At 40.6% G+C, this 16,383-nt stretch overlaps 1 protein-coding gene across 20 annotated transcripts in view; it reads left to right on the forward strand.

Annotated features, from left to right (window-relative positions):
* Positions 1–6,553, forward strand: part of AGFG1 (ArfGAP with FG repeats 1) — a 43,804-nt gene extending 37,251 nt beyond the window's left edge. For 5 of the 20 annotated variants that reach the window (XM_060242225.1, XM_060242229.1, XM_060242236.1 and 2 more), the window contains 7 exons: positions 583–766; positions 1,412–1,491; positions 1,748–1,840; positions 2,381–2,428; positions 3,664–3,819; positions 4,596–4,687; positions 5,848–6,553. In XM_060242225.1, the coding sequence (XP_060098208.1) occupies positions 583–766; positions 1,412–1,491; positions 1,748–1,840; positions 2,381–2,428; positions 3,664–3,819; positions 4,596–4,687; positions 5,848–5,907 (713 nt within the window). In that variant the 3' untranslated portion in view covers positions 5,908–6,553. The remainder of the gene's footprint in view (positions 1–582; positions 767–1,411; positions 1,492–1,747; positions 1,841–2,380; positions 2,429–3,663; positions 3,820–4,595; positions 4,688–5,847) is intronic. The other 15 variants (XM_060242227.1, XM_060242231.1, XM_060242241.1 and 12 more) reach the window with 6 other exon arrangements.
* The last annotated feature ends 9,830 nt before the right edge of the window (positions 6,554–16,383 follow it).

The raw sequence follows: 16,383 nt of genomic DNA on the forward strand, positions 1-16,383 counted from the left end.
TGCCATGTGACAAGCCACGCATATGGAGCAGCTTATCCTTTACATCAGACAGTTTTCTTCATGTTGTCCCGTAGCTTTGTTGATATTATGTGGTGGTATGGAGGATATTACTGTATCTGGTATACACACAAATTTAAGCCAAGAATCCACATGGAATAATTAATATTCTGTTCTAAATTAACTGTAAGTTTCATTGTAGTGCTTTTAAGCTTTCAACCTGTGTGTTAGTATGTATCTGTCCTGGGCTCTATTTAGGTTTAAAAATCTAAGCACACTGGTGTGGCCTTGAAGGAGTAAGCACTCAGAAATTCATCCTTTGAATGGGGTAGGGGTTAATTTGACTCAGTATGTTGAGCTAAATCTCCCTTGTCTCTGTATCTGAAATAAATCTGGTTACTGAAAACATGGCCTTGTTCTTGTTTTTTAAAGGCAGAGGGGGTAGATCGTTTGAAAGAAGTGTGCTTGCAATTCTTTAGCAATAGATTAGCCATTTTTAAAGTTACCTCCATTATCTCATTGTGAATTTTAAAAAATCGTCTTTTCTGGAAATTTTTAATTTGATAGTATATGTTCTTTTTTTAGGTGGTAGTGAGCAAGGAAGTGGATTTGGTGCTGTCAATACAGCACCAGCAGGCCCTGCTGTGTCAGCCCGAAGTCAGCCAAGTGCATCTTCAGACAAGTATGCAGCTCTAGCAGAATTAGACAGTGTGTTCAGCTCCACAGCAACCTCTAGTAATGCATATACTTCCACCAGTAATGTTAGCAGGTACTCTTTCTTGCTAGAAGTTCACGTAAACCAGTTGTGTTTACAAACAGCAAAAATTAAATAAGACACTGGAAGAAACTCAAACATTATCTTTAAAATCGATACTTTAAAACTTGTCGGTTCAGTTATGCAGTGAAGTGGCGGGGGGTAGAGTAACTTACTGAAACAAAACAAAATTGGCTTGGAAAATCGCTAACTAAATGTTGGTAGAATAAAGCTATAAGTAGACAGAAGACCTTTCAATATTTTCATTGTCTACATTGTCAGCGATACAATATTTGTACAAAGACCTTGGTTTTGATGCTGTAACTGGCTCGAATCTTTTGATAAGAGGTTTGCAATGTGTGGTGCCAGTTATTTGAAATGTAATTAATGTTGTAAGTGTCTGCACGTGCAAATTGATGCTTGACAGCTTATCTAAGGTGTTTTTTCCTGTGTGTCTTATTGCTTTGCATGGTTTTTGTTACTGGCAGACAAATCTTTTTGCTTACTAGTTAAATTTTTATTTCTGCAGTAGAAATAGTTGCAGCTAAATGGCACCAATCATTTTCTTTTGGTATATGATTAGCTGTCTGTGCTTTCACATAAAAAAATGAAATGTAAGCATCTAATTGACTCTGATGTTGTTGAATGTTTAATTTTCAGCAATGCTTTTGGAACAGTACCAGTGGGTTCTAATACACAAACACAGCCTACGTCCTCAAGTGTGCCTGCTCCTTTTGGAGGTATTTTAAAACATTAAGCTTTTTAGCTGCTTTTTTTTAAAGAACCAGTTTTATGGTCTGGGATTTTAGGTTTACTCTGTATTAGTAAGTCATAACTCTCTTTGAAGGCAGTGTTATTGCTTTTTAAAATACCAGAGTAGATTCCTTTTTATTCCAGTATAAAATGTAAAAAAAATGACTTTTTATACTTTACTCTTATAGTGGGCAGCTTAATGAATGCATACATTTTTGATCTTGCCACTTCTTTATTTTTCAGCAGCACCGTCTACAAATCCGTTTGTGGCTGCCCCTGTAGCCTCTGTAGCACCTTCAACGAACCCATTCCAAACCAGTAACAGAACAGCAACAGGTCAGGAAAAAAAAACTTGCTCAGAAAATGTTGGATAGAAATCTGTATGTTCATTCAGTATCTTCAGAATCTGGAATAAAACTAACATGCTAATATGCTTATGCCCTTATTAAACCAAAAGCTTAATTTTGCTGTGGCTTTTTATCCGCCTAGGTCATACTAATAAAATCTAAATTCATTTAGGCTTAAACTGTCTTTCTTGTGCTTACAAGCAGTAACTAATTATCATACTGCTGTTTTTAGGAATCTAAATAGTTGATTTTTTTAGCAAATAAAAATGAAATACCTCTTAGCCTTCTAAAAAAAAATATATGATGTGTGTATTAGAAGAATGCTTTTGACCTTGTTAAACGATATCCATTTCTGACCAGTTCTGCAGAATAATAGATCTTATAGATCTTGGATTTGGAAGTATTCCAAAATCTAAAACAAAGCATTCAAATGTTGTATTTTAGAAAGCATTTCAATATCATTTAAATCACTTTTACAAGAGATTGTTCACCATTTGACACTGTTTGGTCTCTTTGACTTCTCCATAAGGCCTCTCAGGAGCAATGCATTCTCACATATTTCCTCAGGCTCACTTTGGTAGGTAGTCACACTTTATATAAGCTTCATGTGGCTAACTTGTTTGCTTGTGGAAGCTTATTGCCAGTGACTGGTTTCTCTGCATGTACAACTTTTTCAACCCTCTCTCCATATTTTAAAGTGAAGTGGGCATGGATGGTGATATGCCTCAAATATGCAGTGACATTACCTGGTGTAAATTAAGATTTGTGCTGCAGTCTTAAACATATGTACTTAGCAATTACATGGAATTAATTTCAGTTGGAATTGCTGGTAAGTGAAAGTGCTTAAGACTGCAAGCTGTTATGTCTACCTCCATGGCCACATTAATAGATGATTTAAAAATTAACTGAGTTTCAAAACTTGTGTTCACAGCAGCTTAAGTGAAACACATAATTATACCAAACCATTGCATATTGTCACAGTGTGTTTGGATTTATTGTTTTAGCAAGCTTCACTGTTGTATCCTTTCTGCCAATAGTAGCTTGTGAAAGTTCTGTCAGTGCATTATATGTATCCTGCCTATCTTCGTGTGTGCTTCCTTATTCCATAAATCCTTGTCAGCTCTTATGCCATCTCTTACCTGGCTAGCCTTGATTATTGATTGATGGTGATTTAGAATTCAGTTGTATTAGTCACTGAATAGTGACTAGCCAGGATCCACAAATCTAGTTAACTAGACAAATGTTTAATGTTCATAAAATGTTTTTGTGAACAGCATTGCCTTGTACCACAGAATAACCTGGTGACACTGAGATGAGACTCAAAGCAATGACTGATACAGCATCTGGGACAGCTTCCAGAGTGTTAAAAAAATCCATTGGGAAGGCAGACAAACTCTTCCACTGGAAACAGGCTTGGTGGAGGGGAGTCAGAGGATATAACGCATTGTTTCTGAAAGAGCTGTTGCTCTACTGAGCTAGACTAATTCTGTGACATTCATAAAAATGAATTTTAGATTGCTTTTCTGCAGAGAATTTGGCGTTATTACGGTTTCCTGTAATATCTATCTTTCATATTCTCCTTGGAAGAAGAAATATTTGCAAATATCTAGAAAGAGACTAGCAGAAGGATCAAAAAGATCATGTGGGGCAAACCATGCACACTTTAGCAGTGTTCCTGGGAAAACCAAGAAGCTGGTTGGGTTTTTAGGTTGGCCATGTAACTGGCTGCTTTGTAGAAAAAATGATTACTGAATCTTCATTATAATAGTATAGTGTCCTTCAAAAGTAATAATGCAACATTTCTCTTACCAGCAGCAACATTTGGTACCGCATCCATGAGCATGCCTGCAGGATTTGGAACACCTGCCTCATTTAGTCTTCCAACTAGCTTTAGTGGTAATTTCCAACAACCTGCATTCCCAGCCCAGGCAGCCTTTCCTCAGGCTGCTTTTGCCCAGCAACCTAATGGTAAATAATTTTATGTTATATGTTGTTTCAACAGGTGGGGAAAATAGCAGTAAGCTGAGAACACCTTTATAATTGAGGTTGTTTATCTCTGGAGACAGCCTTGCTTGCCTTCTGCTCTCATCTCCTGGGGACCCTGTCACCAGCTGGCTAGCTGAATGTAATGTTCTAGTATTAAGATTTCACTGGTAGTATGGGAGGGGAAAATGTGACATATTTTACAGTCTCAGGTTCCTTGTTCCAGGAATGATGCTGCTGTTTTGTTTGACCATAGTAAAACTTTGTAATCCCTGCTAAAATGGCACTAGCAATCATCAAAATGTTATCTTGAATGATGTTCATGAACTTTAACCTTAAAAGGTGTACTATAGGCCAGTTAAACAATAATTTTGTTTCTGTACCTGAGGCTTACTCAAGAGTTTATTATGTTCTGGTGTGTTTTCTAGGCTTTCCTAGTTAGTTTTTGTAAGTTTTAAGCTTATATAGGTTCACAAATTGAAAAGGAGCAAGGGAGTGTTGGGACTGCTGGCCTAAAAAATTCAGAGGGCACTTGAAGTTAAAATCTATTTGGTTTTGTTTAATCTGAAATGAGGAAGCAAGTCAACAAAGAATCTAAGCCCATCGTCTATCCTTTTTCACTATGCCCTTCTTCCAAAAACTATTACAGGGGTGTACATGGCTCTCAGAGGTTTAACTTCTGGCAACTGAGATACCTAGTATTGTGCTTTTAAGGATTTAACTAGTAATTTGAAGCTGACTTCTGATATTTTATTACAAAGGTGGCGGCTTTGCTGTATTTGGACAGGCAAAACCAGTAGTAACCCCATTTGGGCAAGTTACAGCTGTTGGAGTATCTAGTAATCCTTTTATGGTAAGTCAGTCTTAATGATTGATAATTTGTTTCAAATTGTTGTGAGGAAGAGGTGTAACGTTATAATGTAGATATGGATTCTTAAAGGTGTTCACTGAATGGCAGGGAGTATATTTGAACCTCACTTTTGAAATTTTCTATGTATTTGGAACCATAGTTTATCTCAGAGAGACTTTTTAAAAGCAGTTTTTCTATAACCCATTAAGAATCCTATAATCAAAGTTGGAAGGGACCTCCAGGGTCATCTAGTCAATGCAGGAAATTCACAAATACCCCCCCCCCCCAATTCACAGGATCTGCATCCAGTCTCTGTTTAAAAACCTCCAAAGGAGAGCCACCACTTCCTGAGGAAGCCTGTTCCACTGAGGAACCGCTCTAGCTGTCAGGAAGTTCTTCCTAATGTTGAGCTGGAAACTCTTGATTTAATTTCAACCCGTTGGTTCTGGTCCTATTTTCTGGGGCCTCAAAAAACAATTCTGCACCATCCTCTATGACAGCCCTTCAAGTACTTGAAGATGGTGATCATATTACCTCTCATCCACCTCCTCTCCAGGCTAAACATGCCCAGCCTCCTTCAGTCTTTCTTCGTAAGACAGAATTGTTCTGTGTTAGTTCTGCCTCTGTGTGTGTTAATCTTCACAGTGTCACTAAAGGGCACTATGGTCAGACTTCAGTTAAAATGAATGATGAAAATTAATGCTGCCAGTCCAAGGTGGAATATATGTATAAATGAATTCAGACACTTTGAAGAATTAAAACTAGCTCTTATTGATGCAGCAAAAGAAAAAGTGATGTGAACAAAAATCCCAGCACTGAAAGGTTAATGGTGGTAGAGTCCGGTATAGAGTAAGAAGCTCTACATAGAAATTAACAGTGGGGTCTCTCTATGTTGAATATCCGTTTTATAAGGAATCATTAACTTTCTTTTCCAAATTACAATAGAGTACTGGACCATAATACCAGGGTATAACAGTGCTTTCCCAATCACTGCAGAATTAAAAACATCTGGAATAAGATAGATTTTTCCTGTTTTTGCCAAAGTAATATTTCTGACATGATGCGTTACAATGCATCTTGGAATCTGTCCAGATATTAAGCTCTGATTTATGGCTTTGTGTAATAGCTTTAGTACATGACTTTTATCCCTTTTGTTTCTCCAGGCAGGTACACCAGCAGGACAATTTCCAACAGGAAGCTCATCGACCAATCCTTTCTTATAGCCTTATAGACACTTTACCTAAAAGAACTCTTATGTGAACACATAACATCTCTGCGCCTCTTGCACTGTTGTCTTGTTTCACTGATTTAGCTTTAAACACAAGAGAAATCTTTAAAAGTAAAAAGCCTGCATCGTGTGTTACAGCCAGGTAATGTGCAAAGAAACACCAGGTAATGTGCAAAACAGAGGGCTGTGATAACATCCATTATCTGTATGTTGGCAGGAGAATGTTAATGGTATCATGTATATTAAAATTGGCTAATAAGTTATTGCAGATACCACGTTCATGCTGCAGTACTGTACATATTTTTTCTTAGGAATTAGTTATTTGTGCATATCAGTATTTGTAACTTTTAACACATTGTTATGTGAAAAATGTTACTGGGGAAAAGATCAGCCACTTTACGGTGCTGTGGTATCTCTTGGAATGAATGACCTACATCATTTTAACCATTGCCATTGGGAGTTATGAGTTCAAAATTGGAGGTTTTATTCATTTCTCAAAGTGTTTTTCCTTTCCTAAAGAGCTCTTCTATTTATACATGCCTAAATTCTCTATGATGTAGAGGGATACCTGTCGGCATAACAATAAATCTGATCATGTTTTGCTACAGTTTGCAGGTGGAAAAATAAATATTAGAAAAGTATGTTTGTCTTCGACCATTTGCGTTAACCCATTCTGATTAATCTTCAGGAGCACTCCCAGAACAAAGGGTAATATTTTTGCTTCCACAAATGACAGTTTCCACTAGATCTTGTAAACTATGTACCATGAACCACTCCTACTGATAAGTCCGTTTTCAAAATATTGCTGAAGATTGGAACTGACAGTCTAATCTTAAATACTGTTTGATTTCGCTTGTACAGTATAGTTGGTCAGGCATTTAGTTTATAAAACACAGTTATGGACTGGGACCAAAATTTACCAAGCAATTCACATGAATGCAAAATAGAGCTGGAGTGGGGAAAGCCTAAACAACATAAACCTGTATCTTCTAAGTAAAATGTTAAACATTAGGAGTTGTCTTTCTTCTGCTTGCCCTTAAGTATAGCTACATACATGGCATGTTTTTGAAAAACATGTTCTTGAAAAATCCACATCAAGTCCAAAACAGTCACATTGTCTTATTTCTTTGTCCTTTCCTGTTATAATTATTTTGAAATATAAATTACAGGACTTTAAGGGATGAGGGCAAGTACTGTATTTCCTACTTCTGTTTAGGGATGTACTGAAATAATTTGTGGCGCTATTGTGTTTATTTACTTTATACCCCCATCTTTCTCCCCAGTGTAGCTTACATAATTCTCTTTTGCATTTTACCCTCACAACAACAATTCTCGGTAAGTTAGGCTAACAGTATGTGACTGGCCCAAGGTCATCCAACAAGCTTCCACAGAGTTAGGGTTCAGACTTGATTCTCCCAGATACTAGTTTGATACTCTAACCTGAGGGTGGCCAAACTAGCTTAACATAAAAGCCACATGAAATAAATGTCAGAGGTTTGAGAGTCACAAGTCATGAACAAATATTTCATATATCTTAAAACTCTTAATAATGCACAGAAAGAGAAAATACATATGTATGCACTTTACAACATGACCATGCTAGGAGACGTTTTAAAAAACAAAAGCTGGGAATAAGGAAAGAGTAAAGAATTATTTTTTGGCACCAGTGGGAGAAGGAAACACACATGTACCCATAAATCACTATCGTTTGCATCATTATGCATCTCTCTTTGCCTTGACACCAAGGTTAGTAAATGCAGCTCCTACAAGACCTATGAAACTAAGGAGGAACCCTGCATCTCCTCCTTTAATTCTATCCCTCCTTCCAGTGGCTCCCTCAGCCCTTGCACTCTCTTTCCCCACTCTAGGTCTTCAGGTGACCTCTGTGGTGGAGAAGAGCTTGCAAGCCTTCCTGTTTCCCCCTTCTTCCCTGCTTCACACACAATGGAAATATTCATCTACCTATGGGTCAGCGTTCAGAGGCCAACTGAGGTACCAATGCCAAGTAAGCTTACTTAAGAGTAGGAAGGAAAAGTCCCCTGTGCAAGCACCAGTCATTTCCGACTCTAGGGTGAAGCTGCTTTCACAATGGGGTGGTTTGCCATTGCCTTCCCCGGTCATTACACTTTCCCCCCAGCAAGCTGGGTACTCATTTTACTGATCTCGGAAGGATGGAAGGCTGAGTCAACCTCGAGCTGGCTACTTGAACCAGCTTCAGCTGGAATCGAACTTAAGAGAGTAAGCCTGTATTAAATTCCTTCTTGACCTGCATGTGGCTCCTGAGCAACAGTTTGGCCATCCATGCTCTAACCACTGCATCACACTGATTTCTTAAAACATTTAGGAAAGAAAGGGATTATTTGTTCAATGCATCCTGTGAAATATTTGGTAGACTGCTTCATTAAAGGGCAAGAGACTTTGCTAAACATGTTGTGTCCAGTATATGAAAGGCAGTCTAATATTCAAGAACCACCACAAATAAAAACAATTTATTTTCTATTTGAACTAATTTAACTCTGGATATATAGTTGTAGTATAGTAGTTAGAATCTTGTATTAAGAGCTGGGAGATGCAGGTTCTAATCCCCACTCTGCCATGGAAGCTTAGTAGGTGACCTAGGGCGAATCACACTCTCACCCTAACATACCCCACAAGATTTTTGTAAGAATAAAATAGAACAATAGGAGTTGCTTTGGGTCCCCATAGGCGGGGTCTAAATGAAGTAAATGAAGTTTGTCTGATCAAACCTGGTGGGGAAACTGATAAGATGGTTTATTTAATATGTGTTTCTAACTAAACAAGCAAAAAAAAAATCAGTGATTACCTCAACATTGGCAATACATAATTTTGGGCTTGTCTAACAAGATGAAGGATACCAATGCACAGTACCTTGTTCTCTTTGTTGCCTTAACTGAGCCATTGTATTAAGAAAAATAATCTTATTTTTGAAGCTTGGGCCAAGTTTCTTCTAAGCTGTTTCCAGTAAGCTTTATAGAAGCTTCCAAAAGTGTATTGCACTTACTTACCTGTACTAAAACCTGGTGTATGAATTAAGGAAATCAAGAGTTAAAACTTCCAAATGCCCAAATAAACAGGCTTTTGTTTCTTAAAATGGGCCAGTGTGGTATAATCATCTAAGAAATCTGAAATATCCAGGTACAGAATGCTTCTCAGCCTAACCTGCCCTCATAAGATTGATAGTGTAAAATTGGGAGGGGATGCCCTGAGCTCCTTGATGGAAGGGGTGGTATTTAAAGAATGGATAGATGCTCTCCAATGCATTTGAACTTATATAATTGCAATCACATTCTTCATATAGAGTTCTAAATGCTGGCCTCAGTGAAATGACCTCATTAATATGCAAAGTGTTCTGGTGTTGGGAAGCTTTTGTGTGGTATTGCCTCTGTTGTTCATGTGGTAGTGTCTAGCCCTTCAGTTTTCAGATCAATAATGTAGAAGAAGTGAGGAGCTAATCTTCAATGTTCAAAATGCTACTTGCATAAGCTCAAATTACACATTCTCAGGTTCAAAAGTTAATGCAAAAGCTTTTAACCCTCCCAAGGCAAAAAACCCAACTATATTATTGTGGAATACAAGTCAACGTGACTTCACATTACAGCAAAAAGCCATGGAAACCTGATAGCTCTTTCAGTCATGGCATTAGCTACTAAGAAAAAAATCAGGGCTCAAGAATAACTTCCTTCAGAAATGCAGGACAAAAATACCCCTCTTTGAAAACATCAAAAATGTAAATAGGATCAAATTGACTCCGCCATTTTTAAAGCAGAAGACAGTTGTGAATCTGTAAAACCCTGCTTCAGAGAAGCATCCTGGGCTGTCAGTTCTTCCACTGTTCAATAGAGTTCAGAATTTCAAGCCTAGGCAAAACCTCAGTGATGTACACTATTGGTGTGTCACGGCAGAAATACAGGTGGCTGTGCAAGGATGTCACATTTCCTTATATTGTCATTTCAACCTCTCCCCTCCCCCCATATATATATATATATATATATATATATATATATATATATATATATATATATATATATATATATATATATAGTGTGTGTGTGTGTGTAAAGTTGAAAAGGTGACTCAGAGATTTGGAGAAATTGAAGGTGAAAAGTTCAGTGGATAGGTTGTTGGGGTCATCTAGAATACTTCCCCCACCCCAGATATGTAAAGGTCAGACGATCACTCTGAGGTTTGCAAAATTTGAAAGAAAAGAAACAAATTAACTCAGTAAGTAGATGGTCAAAGTTCCAGGCTTCATGGCTCCTTCAAGTATGGAAAATGTGAGGTTCAGAGGATGCCTACAGACATTTCCTGGCTTGACTTGCAGTGGGGTATGGAATGACCCCATTTCCAAAAATGCAGTGCAGTTCTACTATAAACTCAACAATTCAGGTTGCAAAGACTGCTTTCCCTTGGGGTCACTGCAACCCCCAATTCCAAAAGTGTTCTAAATAGGGTTGCCGTGTCCAATTCAAGAAATATCTGAGGACTTTGGTGGTGGAGCCAGGAGCAAGGTTGTGACAAGCATAATTGAACTCCAAAGAGAGTTTTGGCCATCACATCTAAAGGGACTGCACACCTTTTAAATGTCTTCCCTTCATTGGAAATAATGAAGGATAGGGGCACTTTCTTTTGGGGCTTATAGGTACAGGATGCTATGCTGAAACTTTGGTGCCTCTACCTCAAAAAACAGCTCCCCAGATACCTGTGGATCAGTTCTCCATTATACCCTATGAGGATCAGTCTCCATAGGGAACAATGGAGTGCACAGCAGCCATTTCCCTTCCCCCCTCCCCCTCACTTTCTGATGACTCTGAAGCGGGGGGGAGGGCCTTCAAACCGGGGGATCCCCTGCCCCCAACTGGGGATTGACCAACTAAACAGAGAAATGCAGAAAGTGGAACTGGGGTCAAAGCTATAAAAGCCACCGCAAAAATCAGTCTAAAAAAAATTCAAAAATGCAAAGGTCTATGAAAGTACAAATTTTCTTATCAGAATAACAGATTAGGTTATAGAATCAACCATAGACTCAACATATAGTGAGAACGTCTGCTCCACTTGTTTCCAAATTACAATAAATGCAAACTTTTTCAATAGGAGGGTCCAGGCTGTTTTTTCAAGGTGTAAATGTTCTCACAAGAGTCCAACACTCCAAGCTGAAGAATTTCCAATGCAGCTTGGCAGAAATTATATGTGCGACAAGGTCATAGTTGAACCCTCGTTTCACTCCAGGTTCAACGAGCTTCCAATCAATTTCTCTAACACATTTTAGATAAAGAGACTGATGCTTCAAAATTCAAATTGGAAGTTGAGTGGGCAGACTTTTAAGAATGTTCAGGTTTGTCAAAAGAGATCGTAAACATCATGTTTCAGACTAGAAGACTTGTGACCAGATGGATCTATAATTATACTTGGTTAGCATTCCAGAAATTTATTTCACATTTCTATCCAACCTTTCCCAAACGGGCTCAGGGCAGGTCACAGCAAAGTTAAAACAATCACTTTTTAAAACAATGACAGCAGATGAGTGCTCTAAAACTGTCACTTCAGAATGAAACTGCCTTCTGACATGAAGGATAGAAGAGAGGCCTCAGGCCTAACCCACTAAAGAGACAAGTTGCCACTTGCAGCAGTACTAGGCTACGGGATTAGCAAGTATGACTGCTAGCAAATGTGTAAAGCAGTATCTTAAAAGGTGCCATGCAATTAGCACCCCGTCAAACATAGATTTCCAGCGTGGAACCTGTTGAAGTTGGTACAGGTTTTAACCAAACTACTATTGGAAACTTTAAGCTCTATAGAGCAGGGGTGGCCAGCGGTAGCTCTCCAGATGTTTTTTTTGCCTACAACTCCCATCAGCCCCAGTCATTGGCCATGTTGTAGGCAAAAGACATCTGGAAAGCTACCATTGGCCACCCCTGCTATAGAGCCAAGATTCTTATCCTGGGAAGTTTTTTTCCCTAGTTGCAATTACATCTGCGCCCTGTCTGCCTGCTTGATTACATAACTAGTGCAGATGACTCTCCCCACTGAGGGAGCGCAAAACATTGGACTTAGGTGAAGATTTCTTCTCTTCAGTGCGGTGAAGTCATCCAAGTTTCCCACAACAAAGTTTTAATATAGTTGATGAGTTATTGTTGAAGTTTCTAGTTAATAAAGATGCTAAAGATAGGTCTTTGGAAGCTTGGCTATTTTGTGTCTGGAAGGACACCCTTGCTGTGCCTGGGAAGGTATACAAAAATTTGCATAGTCCTGCCTGGAGTGAAAGGAGGCTGCAGTGTTCCCTCTAAGCTGAGTTAGTGAGAGCTAGCACACAGTTTTTTAGCCTCCAGCTCAGTTTGGTCTTAGCTCAGGAAGGATGGCTCCAGAACAGACTAGTTTATGCAGTAGCCAAATTGCTCACTCACAACTTCAGTGCCAGTAGCTTATGAAGTAGAATCTTTGCTCACAAGACTCCACAGCTTAGAGTGAGCAGAGGGTGTAACCTAACAAGTGTGGATGACTTTGCCCCACTGAAGAGAAGAAATATTTAGGTAAGTCCAGTGTTTCGTTTCTCCACAGCAGTTTCCTATGACCCCTTCATGACATGTCATGACTCAGGGGGGTCTTATCAAGTGCTGCCACCACTCTGGGTTAAAGGTTCCCCTGGAGAAGGCCCAGAGTCCCCTCCCAGGCGCTTCAGGCCTCCTGTAGCTTAGGCCAAATAATAGGCGTGAGGACCAGGCAGAGTGAACAACAATAAAAAGGTTTATTTTAAAGTCAGTGCTATATAAATTAACAAGGTGCATAAAACAGTAAAAGGGTGAAAGGAAAATAAAAGTCCTAATGCGTCTTAATTTACAGTCCCTAAGCTACTAACCAGCACTCACCTCTTTCCTTAGGTGAGGGAGCTTTCCCCTGCTTAAGCTCTTCAGGCACTGCCTACCTCTAGCTCAACCTTTTAGGGAAAGAACACCTACTTCCTGGGCTGGGCCTTTATATTCTCTTCCCAGGCCCCACCCCTCTCAGGGCCTGTTTCCCTTCAAACCCCTTGCTACCCAATCAGAGGAACGGGATCCTGGGAGATGTAGGCTTTTCCCAGTAACTCCTAAGCAGGCTTCCCTGGGACCTGCAGGCCTCGCTAGGCCCAGGATCATGACGTCCCCCTGCTAGACCAAATCATGGGGTCTGGCAATCTAGATCACATTGAGGAGGTCTACTCAAAATGGGGTTCCCGAAACAAATTATAAACCATTACTATGTACAGAAACAGTGGAACCCAATAACACACAGGGTAGAGATTAATAAACACAGTCTATCTCAGGCGCTTAGGGTTGGTAAGTTTGGCTGCCTGTAGCCAACTCCCTCCAGTTTCCAGAACCCATGGAACAGCCTGAACTGCATCTATGATTCCTTTGCAGTAGCAGTTTATATCTTCTCCTTCCTGTCAAGTGGGCACCAGGCCTCACAGAAACTTTCCTTGGAACTGCTCGCTTGAGTCCCACCACCCAACCATCCACCTTATGTGGTGCAGCTGCCAGTGCAGCATTTGCCTCTTCCTGGCAAGAATAGGTCACAAACCCATGGGAACGTCTTGTCTGTGGATCTCTCACTACCACAAAGTCAGTGAGTGTGCCTCAGGTTTCAAAGTGTTCCCTCAAGCTGTCATCAGTAGTCTGAAAGCTCAGGCCACCTACAAACAGTTTTCTTACCTATTCTGGTTCCTTAGAACCTTGTCTCTGTGAATATCTGCTGTTTCACTTTGCAGTTTCCCTGTTCTCCGTACAATCCACTCCGGGAGAGTGTTTGGATTCAGTTGCTTTCTTCCGCTAAGTACATGTTCTGCCAAATCCTCCCCTATAAACATAGCCACTGGTGTGTTTTCATACACAGCAACTTTCCATGACCCAGTCCAACCCTCATACTGGATAGCTATCCTGGCCACTGGAATGGTAACTCCTTCAGCTTCATTAATGAACAGTACTTTCCTTCCTCCACCTGGGAGGAAACACTTCGGGTTCACAAGAGAACGATGTACAGAAGTCAAAAGGGAAGCAGTGTCTCGCCAGGCTATCACACCATGCCCATCCACAGTCACTTCCCTGCAATGACGCTGAGGAATACACTCAGGGTCCTGTTCAAAAGAAGTGGGTCCAGGGCCCACTGGCATCATGTGGAATGCCACAGTAGTGGTAGACTTTGGGCACTGACTCCGGATATGCCCCAACTCATTGCAGGAATAACAGCAAGGTACTTTCTGGTCTCCTGTTGACTGTTCCACACCAGCACCTGTAGAAATAGGAGGCTGTTGCTGGGACAGTTTTTCCTTCACATCAGACTGCTCCTCGGCACCAGGGTCAGGAGGGAGCTTTGGGTGCCAATCACAACTGGTGCTGGGTCTCCACCCTCCATATGCGTCAGCCAGGCAGTCTGCCCACTATCCCGTTTCTTTGATGGTGGAAGGACTCTTGTCAATCAGCGGGTGTCTAATGTGCTCAGGAATAAGAGTCAAGAACCAGTCAATGCACATCGGCTACTTCAAGCCATAGGTCATAGGCCTTCCCCAGCCTATACACTAATTGTGGGTAGGACTCCTTGGGTTCAGATTTAACTTCCTTGAACCTCTTACAGGCTCTTTGGAGAACCCCACCCTCTCACACACACTCTGTTTAAACAGTTTGTAGTCTGGCCTCTCTTCACCTTCCATCTGCCCAGACACTGAAGCCAGAATCCCACTTAGCTTTGAAGCTTGCAGTCCATGCAAACTTGCTCAAAGTTTTGCAGGAATGCCTCAATGTCCTCCCCTTCCTTGAGTAAAGGGTACTTTCGTCTATCCCCTTGCACAGCAGTGTCTGGAGGAAGCAGCCCCTTTTCAACTTTTGCCAGTTCAAGCCCATGAGTCAGCTTCATATTCTCTCTTTCCAGGTCCATTCTGGCTGCATTTTCTTCTTTTAGCATCCTTTCTTTCTCTAATTCTATTTTGACTGTGTTCTCTTGCTTTTGCAGCTCTTTCTCCTTTAACTCTACCTCGAGCCTGGCCTTCTCAAGGTCTGCCTGCTTAATTTGCAGTTGAAGACGCAAGGCCTCCTCACTTGGGGATGCCATAGCTTTGTCTGTTTTCTCAGACATCAGACCAACAGCCCCTGGTTGGGTCTTCGTTCTAGGGACAGGCGTGTCTTCTGGCTTCTCAGCAGACCGGAGGAGCACACACTATCTATCTAGCCTCATTATCCAGTTGACCTGAAAGCTAGAAAATAAACAAAATACCCTTTCACCACTTTTACCAGACCTTACTTGGTCCTGCCAGCACCTTCAGAAAATGTGGCTTCCTTAAGCCAGCAGCAAAAAAACCTTATCAAGGCCAAATGGCACTGTGCCTCACCAGGGTCCAAAACTAGTTCATCCCACCGCTGAAGCCACCATGTCATGACTCAGGGGGGTCTTACCAAGTGCTGCCACCACTCTGGGTTAAGGGTTCCCCTGAAGAAGGCCCAGAGTCCCCTCCCAGGCCCTTCAGGCCTCTTGTAGCTTAGGCCAAATAATAGGCGTGAGGACCAGGCAGAGTGAACAACAACAAAAAGGTTTATTTTAAAGTCAGTGCTATATAAATTAACAAGGTGCATAAAACAGTAAAAGGGTGAAAGGAAAATAAACAAAAGTCCTAGTGCGTCTTAATTTACAGTCCCTAAGCTACTAACCAGCACTCACCTCTTTCCTTACGTGAGGGAGCTTTCCCCTGCTCAAGCTCTTCAGGCACAGCCTACCTCTAGCTCAACCTTTCAGGGAAAGAACACCCACTTCCTGGGCTGGGCCTTTATATTCTCTTCCCAGGCCCCACCCCTTTCGGGGCCTGTTTCCCTTCAAACCCCTTGCTACCCAATCAGAGGGACAGGGGATCCTGGGAGATGTAGGCTTTTCCCAGTAACTCCTAAGCAGGCTTTCCTGGGATCTGCAGGCCTCGCTAGGCCCAGGATCATGACAGACAGACATACAGACATATGTAGCAGGAAAATAATGGAGCCGCACACTTCTGGTATAATAATAATAATAATAATAATAATAATAATTATTATTATTATTATTATTATTATTAATAATAATAATAATAATAATAATAATAACAACAACAACTTTTTATTTGTATCCCGCCCTCCCCGCAAACAGGCTCAGGGCGGCTCACAACACATGAATACAGTATACAATAAAATGATGTGCAGTCAATTATAAATTCATATACAATTCAATATAAGATCATCCTTAAAAACATTAAAATTACATTAGAGTTAAGATTATGGTGCTATAATTAAGATCTTTCATAAATTCCAGTGATTAGAACATAAAACATAGGACGTATCCAACAGGACTTTCTGGCTCGGTTTATGTGAAGGCTGTTTTAAAGAGGTGGGTCTTACAGGCCCTGCGGAATTGATCTAAGCATCGCAGGGCCCATACCTCCTCCGGGAGTTGGTTCCACAGT

The sequence above is a fragment of the Heteronotia binoei genome, chromosome 6, assembly GCF_032191835.1.
Source record: "Heteronotia binoei isolate CCM8104 ecotype False Entrance Well chromosome 6, APGP_CSIRO_Hbin_v1, whole genome shotgun sequence".
NCBI lineage: Eukaryota > Metazoa > Chordata > Lepidosauria > Squamata > Gekkonidae > Heteronotia > Heteronotia binoei.